A 16980-nucleotide genomic window follows, 5' to 3' on the forward strand; every position below is an offset into this window, starting at 1 on the left:
GCACCTGGGTTGTTGGCCACTATGTGACACAGAGTGTTGGACTGGTTGGGCCATTGGCCTGATCCAACATGGCTTATGTTGTTATACACATTGGGAGTTTCCTGCTGGAAACTTAATTCCCAGGCATGCACAAGCCCAGTTCAGAACAGGATTAAAGCATGGGTAGGCAAGGGACTTAAGCCTCTCCTGTACCACTTTTCTATCTGAAACAGTAACAGAGAGCTGCTATTTCTTCCCTTTGGGAAAGCTGCATGTTGGCATCAGTACATGTAAATTTCAACAGCAGGCAAGCAAGTATCAGTTACCCAGGAACATTTCAAATGGGAAAAAATGGTATGGCAGTTGGGAAAGGCCCCTTTCTCCCCCATGCACCAAGGTCTGATTCAAATCAGACTTGTGCACTGCCAGGAATGAAGTCTCCCATGGGGAATTCCCAGAAGACATCTGGCACAAGTCTACATGGAACACGTAAACTTTGTATTGTGTCCATTAAGTATTGGCATTCAGTGTAGAAGTCCTAAAGGGACATTTTGCATAGGGCATGTGGTTTCAGGGGCAAATAAAAAACTTGCTCCCCACTACAGAAACCTTTTGAGGGAAATACAGCTGCTTTTGCAAAGTTCTGGTTCTCAGCTCAGCAGTTTTAAAAGAATGGTTCAGTGCTTTGGAGCCTTTAGAGCCCAAGTAATGCTCTGGAGAAGATAGCCATGCAGTGCTTTAGTTCTGAAGGGGAAAAAATCAGGAGTTTGTTCCTCTCTTCCTAACAATAGTTCTTTGAGACTAATTATCTACAGTCCTGCAAAGAACTAGCTCTGGAAACTCGAGACCCCAAATTCAGTCCTCTGGAAGCTGATGAATCAACAGTTTTCATGAAGTAGCGGAATCTGCTTGTTTGAGTGTATTTCCCACTTGGTATACCAAAGATTTCCCACATTCTTAGCATGGTGCTATCTTGTTTCTTGTTCTCTGCACAGAGACCAAGATTTTCCTACTAAAGGTGATGTTCAATATGGAAAAGAGTGACCCTAAGAACACAGCTAAAAAAATCAGTGCGAATTGATTATAAGGAGTCCATTGTTTTCAGGGCCATGGTGGGCTTGTAATGGTTGCTTTTCATATTTGTATACAAATATTCAGTTGAGCATAATAAACTGATTCTATAGCTGAATGGCCACATTTAAAAAATGTAAGTTTATAACCAAAAACTGACTGGGCTGTACTTCCAATTGTTCATTTGTGGGTACTGGAAACAGCATTTCAAGAGATTCTGACAGACATAAGAAGGATACATGTTAACCATTTTGTCTTTGGACAATTTACTAACACAAAGCTGAGTCTAATACTGTAATATTCTAAACGTGGATTAAATTGTGGTTTCAGATCCCATTTTCTGCATTTGTTTAGGATTCCTTCCTCTCACAATGTAAAAAATGAAAGGGGGAAGTACGGCATGCATGAATGCTCAGCAACAAACTGAAGTTGTGCATAATTTTGGCTAAATGAACCACTTGAATGGAGCCTTGGGATGCAAGCATAACATTATGTTCCTCAACATATGTTGGAGTTTGTAAAAACTTATTGCTCTGCTGTTTGAATAAACCTGAGCAAAAGCAATTCTGGTCCAGAGACTGAGATAAATTTAGCGTTCTGTTCAGCCTTGTGGCATAAATCACACAGAGATTTTAATCAGTGGTGCACACCTTACACAACAAAAGGACAGGGAAAAATTAGGTGGACAGAATGTTCAGCGACACCTTTAAATCTAGAAAATCAGCAAGATGCACAATAAATGGGTAAGATGACCCTCTGTGTCTTTTCTAGGAAGGCAAACTGACAAAGCAGCATTCAGCCTTAATCTCAGAGAAAAGTTGCAAAGTTGAGACACACTAAAACTCCCACAAAGCTGTCATCAGACAGCAATTCAGTGGCAGTCAATGCAATTTATCATCTCAAATGCCTAAAACTCAAAAGATGTCACAGCTCCAAGGCTTCTCCTTCAGAAGCCATTTCAGCACACGCTACTTCTGTTCAAGGTGTTATTTCAACCTTGTAATCCAAAGTTTCCTCCTAGGGAGTTCACAGGCTGTTTTGAAAACCCAGCACATAAAAGTTTTTAACAGCTGAGGGATAGAGTCAATTGCTCTTGAAGAAGAATCAACTTGAAACATGTTTGTCCTTAATCTTTACTGTTTCAGTGTTGTATTGAATAGTGGTTAAGAGACTGACACCAGGCCTAGCTAAAGTTACATTTACCTCATATTCTCCCCAGGTCCTGATCACAAAACATATGTTGCAAGTTCTGTGCTTGGAGTTCAACTCCAAGGTTTGTGGGAGTCCATTCAGATTGAGGCCTCAGTGCATGGGGAAGGGGGAATTCCCCCTATGCTATTTTCCCAACCTGAAATGGCCCTAGAGAGCCAAATTTGGCCCCTGGGGAAATCTATATGCAGGCCATCCACACATGTGGTTTCCCCAACAGCACCACCCAGGGCCATTCTTGTCTGGAAAACAAGGGGAGTGGTTCAGTCCCCTCTCCCCGCACACCATAGTCCAGATCTAAATTGGCCCCACAGCCACATTGAAAAAGAATTCCAGACACAGAATTCACAGTGAAGTCTGATCACCAGGAGCCATAAGGAAAATATAATGCATAGTTGGGCCTTCATTCACAAGCTACAAATCAGAAAGGCCTGTGTTCAAATCCTGTTTCTACCAAGGATTCAGTAAATGTTCTTAGGCAAAACTCTCTCTTAACCACAGCCCCCACTCCACTATCTGCAATGTACTGGAATTACAAGGATCAAAACAAAGCAATGTATTTAAGCATTTTGAGTATTTAAAAATGCTATATAACACAAATGAACAAAGTTTGAGTCCAGTGGCACCTTTAAGACCAACAAAGTTTAATTCTGCATGCAAAAGCTTATACCCAGAATTAAACTCTGTTGGTCTTAAAGATGCCACTGGACTCCAACTTTGTTCTGTTGCTTCAGACCAACAGGCTACCCACCTAAATCTATATAAGACATCTGATATTATTTTTGTGCACTGGTTTCTATTTTCATTTCCTAGATTTGTGGTTGTACCTCAAAAAAAAAGGGCAGAGAGAATGTATAATCAAAAGAACTGTGTTATTTCTATGGGTTTGTTTTGCTAGGATATGAACACACCAGCTTGGCTAAAAGTTCTCATTCATTTCTAGGAGTCAAAAATAACTGATCAGGGAGCACTTCATGAGCCATTGCACAGCATCGCATTCAAATATACACAGACCTAAATAAAACTGCAGCCATACTCACAGTAGAATGTTTCCAATAACGGACGATTTCCTGAATGTCTGTAGCTGGATTAAACAAGAAATGGTCACGCCATTCATTCCAGTCCACCGACATCGTCCCATCAACATCAATGCTATATAAAATGCCAAAAATTCAAAATAAAACAATTTGCATATCACACACCATCTAGTCAGTTTCATTATTTTAAATAATAAGTGAAAAGAATTACATGCAACTTGGAGCACACATTATTTTTAGCTCCTATTAGGCAAATTTGTTCTGCCTCCTGATATTATATATTCACTTTAGTGTTCAAAGTACTTATGGATTTCATTTCTTCCTTGTTTGTGCTCAAAAAATCCCTAAGAGGCAAATCATCATGATTCTTTTTTTTTTTCAGAGAAAGAGAAAGAAATTGTGACTTCTTTGTCCCCAAAGTAATGTTTGCTTCAAGGAACTTGCAATCTAAAATTTGGCATTAGGGAACTAACAGAGGGTGTGGAGGAAGGGTACAGCTGGGATAAATGGCAGAAGAATATGTGTTAATTCCAGTGACACATGCTGAGATTTAGAGCCAAACTACATGTTTTGGTGGACATGGGTTCAACTCATGACTGCCAATGCCATTTTGTAGGAAAATCTAACCATTTAAAAATTGCTGCAAGGACCTGATCCTGGTTGGGCTTGCGGTGCAGCAGCACCAGGTCTTATCCTGCCCACAAATCTGTTCAAATGCCAAAACATTGCTCTGGCACTTTAAAAAGCACTGAGGAGGGGGGGCTGGACAAGATTGCGCGTTCACAGAATCATAGAGTTGGAAGGTACCTCCAGGGTCATCTAGTCCAACCCCCTGCACAATGCAGGAAACTCACAAATACCTCCCCTTAAATCCACAGGATCTTCATTGCTTTCAGATGCCATCTAGCCTCTGTTTAAAAACCTCCAAGGAAGGAGAGCCCACCCCCTCCTGAGGAAGCCTGTTCCACTGAGGAATCGCTCTAATGGTCAGGAAGTTCTTCCTAATGTTGAACCAGAAACTCTTTTGATTTAATTTCAACCCACTGATTCTGGTCCTACCTTCTGGGCCCACAGAAAACAATTCCACACCATCCTCTCTATGACAGGCCTTCAAGTACTTGAAGATGATGATCATATCACCTCTCAGCCACCTCCTCTCCATGCTAAACACGCCCAGCTCCTTCAGCTTTTCTTCATAGGACTTGGTCTCCAGATCCCTCACCATCTTTGTCGCCCTTCTCTGGACCCATTCCAGTTTGTCTATATCCTTCTTAAAATATGGTGCCCAAAACTGAACACAATACTCCAGATCAGGTCTTACCAGAGCAGAGTAAAGTGATACCATCACTTCATGTGATCTGAACACTATACTTCTGTTGATACAGCCCAAAATTGCATTTGCCTTTTTAGCTACCACATCACACTGTTGACTCAGCGTATAGTCCACTAAGACCCCTAGATCCTTTTTGCACATACAAAAGACAAGTCTCCCCCATCCTATAACCATGCATTGGATTTTTCCTACCTAAATGCAGAACTTTACATTTATCCCTGTTAAAATTCATTTTATTGGTTTTAGCCCAGTTGTGGCTACATCATAGGTCCAATCAGGATCAGTCCCTCGCAGCAATTTTTAAATGGTTACATTTTCCTACAAAATGGCATTGGCAGTCAAGAGTTGGACCCATGTCCACCAAAACATAGTTTGGCTCTAAACCTCAGCATGTGTCACTGGAATGAACACATATTCTTCTGCTATTTTCCCCAGCTGTACCCTTCCTTCACACCCTCTGTTGGTTCCCTAATGCCAAATTTTAGATTGCAAGTTCCCTGAAGCAAGAACCTGTCTCTTTGCATGTAAAGCTCAATGTACATTTATGGCACCATGTAAACTAATAGCTTACAAATGTAAACCACGCCCACAGAGAGTATGCATTAAGTAACAACGCCAAGATTACCTTGTGATTAGAAAAGCTGGGGAGACATAGAAATTCCCTTGGTTTGTTGCTGCAGATTGGATTCCATGCAAGATCCCCACTGAACAATGGAATTTTTACCTGCAAAATAGGACTTTGCCACCTCCCTCAACTGCAGCCCTAAATATCTCCCAAAATGCTGTTCCTGGGGGATGGGGATACAGTCAACAGTGAAGCATGATTCAGCTAAAACCTGCCCCCCCCCTTCCATCAGCAGACATTTTCTACTGGATACAACCTGAAGTGTGGATTGCAAGCCACTCCAAATCATGGATTCACACCCCCGTTTGGAGTCCATCATTCATCCTGGTTTTGGCTTTCATACTAAAGCACAGCTAAGTGTTATACCTGCAGAGGCCACTGTGGGGACATCTTTTCCATATTCGTTTCAAACAGACATTTTGGTAATAGCAGGCTAAGAATAAATCCCTGGAGCTCAGTTAGTTCATACATTCATTCCTCTTCCCTCTCCTTTACTCTCACCAAACTTACAGTGGGTGCAATTCAACATTTCTTTTTAAAACAAAACTGAAATGTAGTTCACAGCACTGGAATGTACATATGGAAGCCATGTGTTAATGTTCTAACTCTGAAAGAGATTGCTGATCTGGATATCCCTAAAGTTGCCAGCACTTAGTACTCAAACTGCACCACAATTCTACAGTAAGTGAATCAGTCTGCAGGTACACAATTCAATACATGAATCCTTCATTTATGGCATAAGAAATGAATATTCATTTAGAATTTGAAAATTCGCTAAGCACTCCATACAAAACAGGTATAGACTTGTCAGCACTAGCCCTGCAAGTACTACTGAAAGCACAGCACTCTATGCCCAATGAACAATAAGCCAGTATTATTTTACACATGCTAAAATACACAATTATAGTGTATTGCCATGACCAAGATGCAACAAAAGAGCATGTTTTCCAATCAACGTTTATGATTTCTTATATTTATCACTGTTGTACCAAGAATGAATTAATAAATATTGCCAACTCAAAAACAAATCCCAGCAGGGATATCAAGAGCACAATAGATAGTTTTTTAAAAAATTATTAAGATTAGATGCACATTCCACAGAAACTCAAAAGATACATGTCTCTTTTTGTGTTGGAACGCTAAACTCAAAGACAGCCTAGTTATTTTTTCTTTGTGGTACCCTGCTGTTCTCTGTTTAGTAGGTCTTTTTTTGAGCAGGAATGCACAGGAACGCAGTTCCAGCTGGCTTGGTGCCATGGGGTGTGGCCTAATATGCAAATAAGTTCCTGTTTGCTTTTGCCACAAAAAGCCCTGTGTGAAATAATGGTTGGGGTGTGGCCTAATATGCAAATGAGTTCATGTTGGGCTTTTTCTACAAAAAAAGCCCTGCGGTTTAGTAAGAAGCCAAGGGATAGAACTGTTCTTTCAGGGCTACAGCAAAGCTTCTGATATTCCTTTGTGCTCATCAGTAGCAACACAGCCTGTGTCAAGAAACCCAAGAGCATTCTTCTCTTATAGTAATACTACTACCCACCATGCTGAGAAAGGCAGAGGGAAGAATCAGTGCTGCCTTATTCCACTGGACAGATAGTTCTCACATCCAACAGGGTGGCTTAATTTTTCAAGTTACACCACAGCCACTTTTGCAGCACTGGCTAGAAATAATAATTACTAACCTTTGTAGAATTTTCTCTGCCTGACGTATTGAAATGTCTATACCCAGTATCTTGAGGGACTGCACAACCTCAGATGCTTCAATTTTTCCTTTAAAAATGTGGGGGGAAAGACAATGGCTATTGAAAGGTTCTGTAGCTCCATGGCACATTCATGTTATAAACTTTAAAAATTATTTACTGGTTTTTAAGAGAAGAATATTAGAGTGGTGGTATTAGTAGAGAGGTCATATTCCCAAAATGTTAATAGCTAGATTGAATCACAGTACTACCAGAAGTCAAAAACAGAGTCTCAATACAGTCTACCAAAATTAGTGAAGGTCCCATGTACATATTAGCTAAGTTTAAATCCAATATCAAAATTATACGACTTATTTGGAAAACACAAAAAATTACTAAATTTAATATCTAACCCTTGCTCTACCAATAAATAAGGGTTTGGTATGGGAAGCAACATTAAAGAGGAATTCACTTATCAGTGATATTCTGACCAAACCTTAATAACAGAACCACTAGCTGAGAATGGTCTCCCAAAGAACCTCCTTGTTAGTAGCTCTGCTTCTGATGAAGGCCTACAGCAGATCAGCCAGTTAAGAAATGGTCCAGTCTGCCATGTCAATTAAAAAGCTGAGCTTCTCTCCTGAGAATCAACTCACAGATATGTGTCTGCTGCTACAAGAACTCCAGCTCACTGTTCTGTTGTGGTACCCTGCTGGATGCAGAACTGCTGGCCAGAAAAAGTTTAACTTCAAGGAACTGTCTGGTGCTCTTCGTACAAACAACCCTATGATGAGTAAGCCTCACATCCCGCTGCTTTGCATGACCGTGTGAATGCTTACTCATAAGTAATTATTCTGTTCCACGTGCATAAAAAAGCAGCCACAGGATTTCCTGGAGAATACCTTGCCCCTTCCTCTCCCAGAAGAGAACAGAGTAGTGTGCGCCCACCTGAAGTAGTATAGGTCACGTTTCCTGGCAGTATACAACAATTTCTAACTCACGGCTGCCAACAAGGATCTATCAGAAAATGACATTGAAAGTTGTGTCCTTCATTATAATTAACATTTTAAATAGCTGTAATGAGATCTTTGATGACTATGTGGGCTTCTTTTTGGCTTGTCTTGATGACTCTGTATTTTAAGACTTGCTCTGCAGATTTTGAATAGAGAAGCAACTCACAAGAGTCAAATGAAGTTTGCTTTCTCCCCTTAACACATTCAACGGAGAATACAAATCAGAACCTACCATCATTGTTTTTGTCTAGACTTTTAAAGGCTAGTTTCATTTTCTTTTCATGGTCTTTAAGATAATTCATAAATTCTTCAAAGTCCAACTTGCCATCTTGGTTAGTATCACCGGCTTTGAAAATTTTCTGTTAAAAAAGGCATATTGAAGAAATGTTAACAAGTGTTTCTGATAAAATCAACACCCCTTTCCATGATGGATGCGAACCATAAATCTGAAACATATATATAACCTCTATAAAGTTTCTATAAGTAAAACTGTTCAGTTTCCTGGAAATCTTAATTAATTAAACCTAGGAACTAGTTTAATCAAACTGCCTTTTCTTCCTGGACAAAGCCCACAGAACCCCAGTATTTGAAAATTAAAGACCAGAGCAATTCACACCTTAACCCTTTTCATATACCTACAGGCTGGATGCCAGTTTGCAGCAGAGAAAATGACACAAACTGTTGTCTGTCCTTTGTATCTAATACCCAGGGGTATACTGACTTTACATGTGGCTAGTGATGTCAGTATGATACAGTGGTTAGTGCACTGAAGTAGGATCTAGAAGATCCAAAACACAATGCCCCCAATCTGCCATAGAAGCTCAATGAATTTGTGAGGGTTTTGTTGTTGTTGTTGTTGTTTTAAAACCTACCTAAATTAATGTTTACTATCTATTTATATCCTGTTTTTCTCCCTATGGGAAATCTAAAATAGCTTTTTTAAAATTCCATTTTATCCTTACAACACAATACCTGTGTGATAGGCTAGGCTGTGCCAGAGTGACTCATCCAAGGACATCCCACACATTTCTATGACAGAGAAGAGATTCAAACCTGGCTCCCCAGACCCTAATCTGACATTCTAACATCTATATCATGATGAAATTATGCAGTATATTATCTCTGCTGAAATTTCTCCACATCAAGTTTATGGGATAATCCCAATTTTAGTATTAGGGGAAATCTCTGTTTCCCCAACATTCAAAATTTTATAAAATAAAAGCCTCCTGCAGGGCAATTCTAAATAGTCACAACAGATTTAAAAGGGTATAAATCTGCTTAGGTTAGCACTATTCATCAACCAAAAGCTCCTCATGGATTTTTCAGTACCCCTTTTTAAAAAAGGTATAACAGGTTCCTACCAGCTCCAGCTCTCAAACTGAGTGAGGATTTGCATACATTTGCACACTATATTCAGCATGCATTCCTCCATAAAAATCAATAAAGAAGTACTCCCATTGGGTAAACATTACAGGAGAAGACATAATGTGTTGTCAGTAGTACTCTCTCTCCATCTATTTCTGCCTTATCTTCAGGCTTTTTAAAAAACTACACTGCATCTTTAAAGAGTGCTATCTAAAAGCATGATAAAAGACTGACTCCTCTCTCACATGTCAAAGAAAAGGGCACATTAAAGGATAGCTGAAGAGATGCATCTTGATAATAACACATAATCATTCTCTGCCTCCAGAGACTCTGTTACAATGCAAGATGGTAGCTTCTATAATCTGTTTTAGAAGTACAGGTACCACCAAGGCTAGCATTACATACAGGTAAATACCAATACTGCATATGTAATACTGAAAACTCAACAGAGACTGTGAAGTGTGGGATATACGTATAGCAACTTCAAAAGCTTTTATCTGCTTTGCATATAATTTTGTTACAGCTATGAGAAGATTACCTCTGGATTTAGCCCAGTTGGCCATCCCTGCACAACATGAAGGAAATGAGAACTCTACATGATTATATCAGGTTCACAGTGTGTGTTAACTCCTGCATTGATTTAACTGGAGTTACAGAGATCAGATTCTCATATTTTATTTAAATCAGCAACCAAGCACAGCCTGCTGTAAATTTTTGCAGAGGAATGGACTGCACCTGTTAGCTACGTGAGTTTCTAGCATGATGTAGTGGTTTCAGTATTGGACAAAGATCTGGGAGATCTAGGTACAAATCCTCACCCTAACATGGAAACTTGTTGGGAGACCTTGGGCTGTTCTCAGCCTAAACTACCTCACACGGTTCCTGTAAAACAAATAAACAAAGGCAAGGAGAACAATATAAGCTGCTTCCCCCTCCCCAATAGGGGAGATAGGCAGGAGATATATATATATATATATAAAGTAAAATAAATTAAATAAAAATATTTTTTAAACAAAATAATATGTGAATGGAGCAAGAGCACATTTGGAAATATATACATCACACAGGCATATTCATCAGAGAACCAAGATCAAGCTTTCATGTTTACCCAGTCATAAAACCAGGTTTGCAGGCATAACACGTGTCGAACACCCCTATGGTAAGACAGCCAGCCATCATCAGGCTCAAATGCATTTCCTATTATAAGGGCTTTATTTTTCAGGGTTGGTTTTTGTTGTTGTTAATAATATTTATGACTCAGACAATCCCTGCTACTACAGGGCTGTGGGCAATGTATAAATCCATTTTTAAAAACCCATACAAATAAAACAATCAAGTTTGGGTATCACCTTGAACCTTTTCTATTTTAAATGAAAAAGCAACTGACAGCTCCGTGTTATGCAGAAGAAGAACTGGTTTTTATATTCCTGTCCCCATTGATGCTGATTCCCCACACCTGATTCTCACCTTACAGAATGGGGGATGGGGACTCATGGGGGGCAGAGAAGCCTACATTCCCCCTGCCACTGCCAAGCCTGGTGTGGCTCCAGGCCCCACCCCCTACTGTTGAGCCCAGCCTCCTCCTCCAACACTGCCAGGCCCGATGCAGCTGCTGGCATCCTCCGCTGCTGCAGCCGGGCTGGGGTGGCTCAGTTCTGCTCTAGTAAAAGCACTGTCTGTGCATGTGTGAAAACAAGAGTATTTGGGAGGATTTAAGCCCTCCAGTACATTTCAGTTTTGATTTTAGATTTTTCTGCAAACCTGGGGAATCCCCAAGTTTAAAGAAAAAAATCTGTTTCATGCCAGTGTGGCCCCACTCTGCAGATTTAGGTATCCAAGGATGGGGGCCACACATCACTATTAGTAGATGTGTGAGGTTCCTGAAAGTGGGGTTCCTGAAAAGTCACAGGGTAGAATCCCACTCCCTTCCATCACTGTCTGGTGCGACTCCCCAGGAGCCAGCACAGTAGCAGTGGTATCTGGGAGCTGCTCTGAGTGGCTATTGGGCTTTGCGGGCACTATCGGGCTTGGAATGGATACAAACATTTACATAGTTTACATCATGACCTTGTATCAAATAAGGAGGAGATTGTGTTCAAAGTTCAGGACATATAAATAAAGTAGCTCTTTCCAGTCTATCTAATTTATAGAATGATCTAGCTGCAGCAACAGCTTAAATGGCTGCAAGTCCCATACCATACCGAACCTTTAATGGCATAACAGTTGCAAATAAAAATACACAGAATATAAAAATTTAAACATTGGGAGATAAAATCAAAATGAAACCGAGCTTACAGATGCATTCATACATGGTCAGATTTAAATTTAAGGATGTCAGCCAAAAATTTTGCCACAGCCTCGCTAACCTCCCCCTCAGTATCGTTCAATAAATAATAACAAGGTGGCAGAATAGACAAATCTGGGGAGAAAGAAAGCTTGCAAAATAAATCTTTACGGAGATTATGATAAAAGGAACAATCAAGCAATATATGCTGAATTGAGTCGGGAATATTCGCTCCACAGGACCTAAAGGGACTCAATGATATCTCCCTTGTAAAACTTTGGAGGGGAACGCATTTAGTCTAGCCAACATAAATGCCCTGTAATGACTTGGAATGGTTAAGTCTGATAGATAATGGGGCATTTTGCCGCAGAAAGCATAAAGACCTAAGAAAACTGGGGAGCAAATATAAGGGTCTGTTGGCCGTAGTTTCGTTTCCTCCAACTCCCGTGGTCTCAATTTAATACATCTGAAGATATATGACTCATCAGAAGTAAAAAAATCAACCTCTATCCTCAACTGGTTAAGTTTGGACATTAGCACTGCTGTCCAGGATGAAATATATGGCTGCAAGTCAGCTAGGCAGAGCTAGCAGCAATACATAAATGCTACCCCCCAAAAAATATATATATATATATATCATGCACATGATTTCTTTGTTCATATAGATATGAGTTGCTAAACATGAGTTACTAATATGCCTGAGGCCACAGGGTTTTTTGTATATCTGATCATGGAAGCGAGAAATGGAACTGGTTCAAAGACCAACATTCACTATGCAGAACAGCTGTTTATGTCACCATAACTTTATGTAATTACAGCCGTGACGCACAAACCACACTCTGGTTATCTCACAGGCAGAGACATCTAGTATCTCAATTCAATGGGCATATTGCCTCCTCCAGCTATTTTTCATAAGCACATTAACAAAGTAATGGAGTAAAGTAAAGCAGGGGTCTCCAACCAGGCCGTGGACTCTGCAGTGAAGCAGAGCAGCCCCAGACTTGCAGGGGAGGCAGCCTCGGAGTGAGACCACACCACCTCTTTCATCCACCTGGGTCCCGGGCTGGCAGAAGGAACAGCACTGCTGTGACCTTAGCCTACCCCTCATTTATAGACCTCCACCAATCAGCTGATTAGCTGGGGTCTTTAAATGGGAGGGAGAGGCAGAAACAGCCCCAGTCTCCCCCATTTAAAGACCCCCATGGGGGACAGGGATGTGGTGGGGGCAGCCTGGGGTGGCAAAACTCCCAGCGCCACCTCCCCCACCGGTCCGTGGAAAAACTGTCTTCCACAAAACCGGTCCCTGGTGCCAAAAAGGTTGGCGGCCATTGAAGTAAAGGAGTAGTTAGATGGGTGGAGCCGACAACCTTGTAAGGAAAAAAATCAAGTTTTTGGTAGTCAATTGTGAACATTAGTTCAGCATACTGTATTACATTTTATCATGTTCTGGTGAGTTTTCAAATCAATACATTCCACCCACAGGCACAGAGATGTGGCTACAACCCTTTGGTACATAAATACAGATACCAAAAATGTTGCTTGGTATTACGCAGCCCACAAGTTCCGTTGCTATTCCTGACCTGAGAATTAATTACTACTGTATCTCACAATAGTAACAGAAAAGAAAACAAACCTTGCGCTAAGACTACACATATAAGATGTGTGTCATAAAGCAATGTAGTGCAACAGGTTTGGTAATATCAGTATATAAGGTGGTAGGAATTTAAGATTTCCATTGATACCAGTTTCAACAAACATCTTTGCTAAGCAAACATACTGCACTACACAGGGTCAACACTGCAGCAAGCTGTCATTTATTTAATGTATTATATTCTGGCTACCTTAGTGAAACCTACCATTTGGATTTTCTGCCTCAGGCACCAAAATGCCTTGAGCCTTCTCTGGTTTTGCCACTCCTGTAAGCTTCTACTAAAATCTGAGGATACAAAATGTTCTCTTTTTGCACAGAATGTTCTCTTTCTTGACCCATAATTCATACAGGTCATTTCATAAAATGTTTCTGAGGTGCATATTTAAGGTGTTCACATATACAAACAGGGCACAAATGTCACAAATGTGTGTTGTAAGAATGCATATCACACTTGTGAGAGAACCACAACTGAATGCACTTGCCCACTGAGTATATGCAGAGCAATACATCCAGGTTTGTTTTGATGTGTGAAATAGCCCTGACACGTCACCAGGAGATCTGGGGAGGGATGGTGGCTCAGTGATAGAGCATCTGCTTGGTAAGCAGAAGGTCCCAGGTTCAATCCCTGGCATCTCCAACTAAAAAGGATCCAGGCAAACAGGCGTGAAAAACCTCAGCTAGAGATCCTGGAGAGCTGCTGCCAGTCTGAGTAGACAATACTGACTCTGATGGACCCAGGGTCTGATTCAGTAGAAGGCAGCTTCATGTGTTCATATCTAGTAGTTTTTAATACAGAAATTGCTCCATGGAAGCTTCACTTCATCCTGCGTTATCATTTGTTCATATTACCTGACCCCCCAGGACTGAACTACATGGTTAGTCAGATGCTGGAGTTGCTGCTGAAAATAATCCCACACTCCCACTTGTTCCCCCCTCCCATGTAACAAGTAGTAAGAGAGAGCAGAGCACTGAAATGTGGTGTGAAGGAAGATGGGACTTCAAATGTGGTCAGCATCAAGTCACAGATACTCTGTTACTTACAGCTAGCAGGGAAAGAGATACAGGATTCTTGTTTCAGGCTTTGGACACCCCAGTCCTACAACACCCCAGTCCTACCATAAATACACTGAGGGTTCCTTTACTAAGATATTTTTGTAGCCCTTTAGTAGAAAGTTGTGAACCAAGCTTTCAGCAACACTGGAGCACCGATCCATTCAAACCCTACATTGATCGCCTAAAGTGGCACTTGGCTATGACCACAGGAACAGGAAGCGGCGAGCTGCTTTAAAATCAATAGTGCAAACTAGGGGCAGAGTGGAAGCTAGGCTATGTGCTCGACACGGGACAACTACGATTCCTCCTCCCGCCCCCTCCTTAAACTAAGAAAGTCAGCAAGCCCCAGCCCTACACCCTTGGATAGCTGTATTGGTACAGTTTTATGACTGCCATCAAACCATGACTGGGCTAAGTCGTCTCTGTAAGGTATCCTGGAGACTGCAGCGCACCACTGACGCTGGCTTCCTCCTGACATCTTCCCCTTCCTCCCTGGGAGTCCCTCCCTGCAGCTCTTAAGCCTGCCTGGCACCCACCTTCTCCGCGTCATCCCCCAAGGGGATGCCCAAGGCTTTGAGGCCGGCCTGCAGCTCGGCAATATCCACTCGGCCGTCTTCGTTGAGGTCTAGCTTTTTGAAGAGGTTTTCGTACCTCGAACTACTGTCGGGCGCTTCGCAAGCAGCCTCGGGGAGGACGAAGCCCCTCAAGACACGGAACATGATCACAACCGGGGGCCGGGGGAGAAGGAAGGAGAATAAAGCGGGAAGCAGAAGAGCAGAAAAGGAAAGCGAGGGTTAAAGGGGAAAACTATCGGGTGGCCTGCCAGAAAGCACGCTTCTTGGGCTCTTCTCCTCCTCCTCTACGCGTGGTTTCCGGAAGGAGGGAGAGGACGCTAGCCCGGGATCGCACGCAAGAGCCAACACCCTGGGAGGGAGCAGGAAGGCGGGAAGTGAGCTTGCCTGGCCACGGCCTGGGAGGGGCTTGCTCCCTCTTTCTTCTTCCTCCCTTCCCTGAGTCACCCAACGGGCATGTATGCTTTACAAGGGAACCAGCTGACTCCACCGCGACGATAAAACGGCTTGTTGACGTGGGAGTGAACCCGCTTCTAAACTTCCTGTGCTTTCCACAGCGAACCCACTTGCGAAGCCTTTAATAACCCACCCAAGTCTATTTTGCCTTTTAGGGCAACCACCATTCTTGTCCCATCGTGTGGATCTTAAAATCCAGATTGCGTATTTAAAGAGGGGTCGTAAAAGAGAAAGAAAGTGACTCAGTCTTGTTGCTAGAGCTCCCCCACCTCGGGAAATAGCAGAAAAGATAACTCAGAGAGAGCTAGAGTTGCCAACTCCAGATTGGAAATTCCTGGATATTTCAGGGAGGACCCTGATGAGGGTGGAGTTTGAAGAGAAGCAGCACATCAGGGATGTGCTGCCAGTGTTTACCCTCTGGAAATGCGGTAGTCTCCAGGGGAGACTCTGTAGTCTGAAGAACAGTAATCCCAGGAGGTTCTCCAGGCCCTAGGTACAGGTTGGATACCACAGAACGTCTATTTTTCCTAGAGAGGTGGGATCCCGAACTGGAATGGATGATTATTTGAATGATGTGTCACTGAGTTGCATCCAATTGATTGCAACTGTACCTGTGGGCTATTGAAGGCAAGAGAAAAGCAGAGGTGGTTTGTTGTTGCCTAACTCTGCAAAGCAATCCCAGACTTCCTTTGTGGTCTCCCAACCAAGTACTCACCATGGTCACTTCTGCTGAGCTCTGACCAGCTCAGGCTAACCTGGGTTTAGGAGGCTGTATGACATCAATATCCTGCCTTTTTGCCATTGGGAAACTGTTGTGTATGAGGACTCATGCAATACATTTTACTAGTGTTCCTGCCTGGCTCATTGGAGCCATGTGGACTGAGCTTGGAGACTCAGGAACAATGGCCAGTAGGATCCAAATCCCTGCTGCCCTGGTCCAATCACAGGTCCCCTGCTGGTTCAAATCAGCCAATTGTGTTCTAGCGCAGGAACCCTGAACTGTATATAGTTGGCCCTGTTGGCCCAGTTCTCCCCAGTTCAGCCATTACTAAGCTGTACTGAATAGTTATGTCCATTGCAACTGCGTCTCCTTCATGCGTTGAACCCACTATATTATAGAAACTCAAGGAAGTCTGCATGGAGTTCCCAATAAATCAAACAGACCTGCTGAGTTTCAATAAGGTTACAAGGCTGAAGTTGGTTCATGATATCCAATTCCTTGTTTGCAAATACAGCCCCAGATGTTAATGACACTTTAAAAAGTTTTGGAATGCCCCAAATCAGGGCTTTTTTTTTAGCAGGACCGCACAGGAACACAGTTCCGGTTGGCTTGGTGTCAGGGTGTGTGGCCTAATATGCAAATGAGGCCCTGGTGGGCTTTTCCTACAAAAAGGCCCTGTGTGAAACAACGGTGATGTCAGGGGGTGTGGCCTAATATGCAAATAAGTTCCTGCTGGGCTTTTTCTACAAAAAAACCCAGCCCCAAATCATATACCCCCAACTTGCAAACAGGGAGGCTATGCCCTGCAATAAAACCTATGTTGCTCCCCAGTCCACAGCCTGGTTTGAGGACTCATTCTCAAAATGGGTGCCAACAGAGAAATGAGGACTACGAAATGAGGGAGCAGCTACACCCCAAAACAAGCTTTGGGACATCCT

The 16980-nt window shown here is 42.2% G+C and overlaps 1 protein-coding gene across 2 annotated transcripts in view; it reads right to left on the bottom strand.

Annotated features, from left to right (window-relative positions):
* Window positions 1–15418, bottom strand: part of SLC25A24 (solute carrier family 25 member 24) — a 36860-nt gene extending 21442 nt beyond the window's left edge. The window contains exons 1-4 of one of the 2 annotated variants that reach the window (XM_060232309.1): window positions 14830–15418; window positions 8173–8299; window positions 6931–7018; window positions 3300–3411 (exon numbers count right to left, since the gene is read on the bottom strand). In XM_060232309.1, the coding sequence (XP_060088292.1) occupies window positions 3300–3411; window positions 6931–7018; window positions 8173–8299; window positions 14830–15012 (510 nt within the window). In that variant the 5' untranslated portion in view covers window positions 15013–15418. The remainder of the gene's footprint in view (window positions 1–3299; window positions 3412–6930; window positions 7019–8172; window positions 8300–14829) is intronic. The other variant, XM_060232310.1, reaches the window with a different exon arrangement.
* Between the last annotated feature and the right edge of the window lie 1562 nt (window positions 15419–16980).

Source organism: Heteronotia binoei, chromosome 2 (assembly GCF_032191835.1).
Source record: "Heteronotia binoei isolate CCM8104 ecotype False Entrance Well chromosome 2, APGP_CSIRO_Hbin_v1, whole genome shotgun sequence".
NCBI classification, from domain to species: Eukaryota; Metazoa; Chordata; class Lepidosauria; order Squamata; family Gekkonidae; genus Heteronotia; species Heteronotia binoei.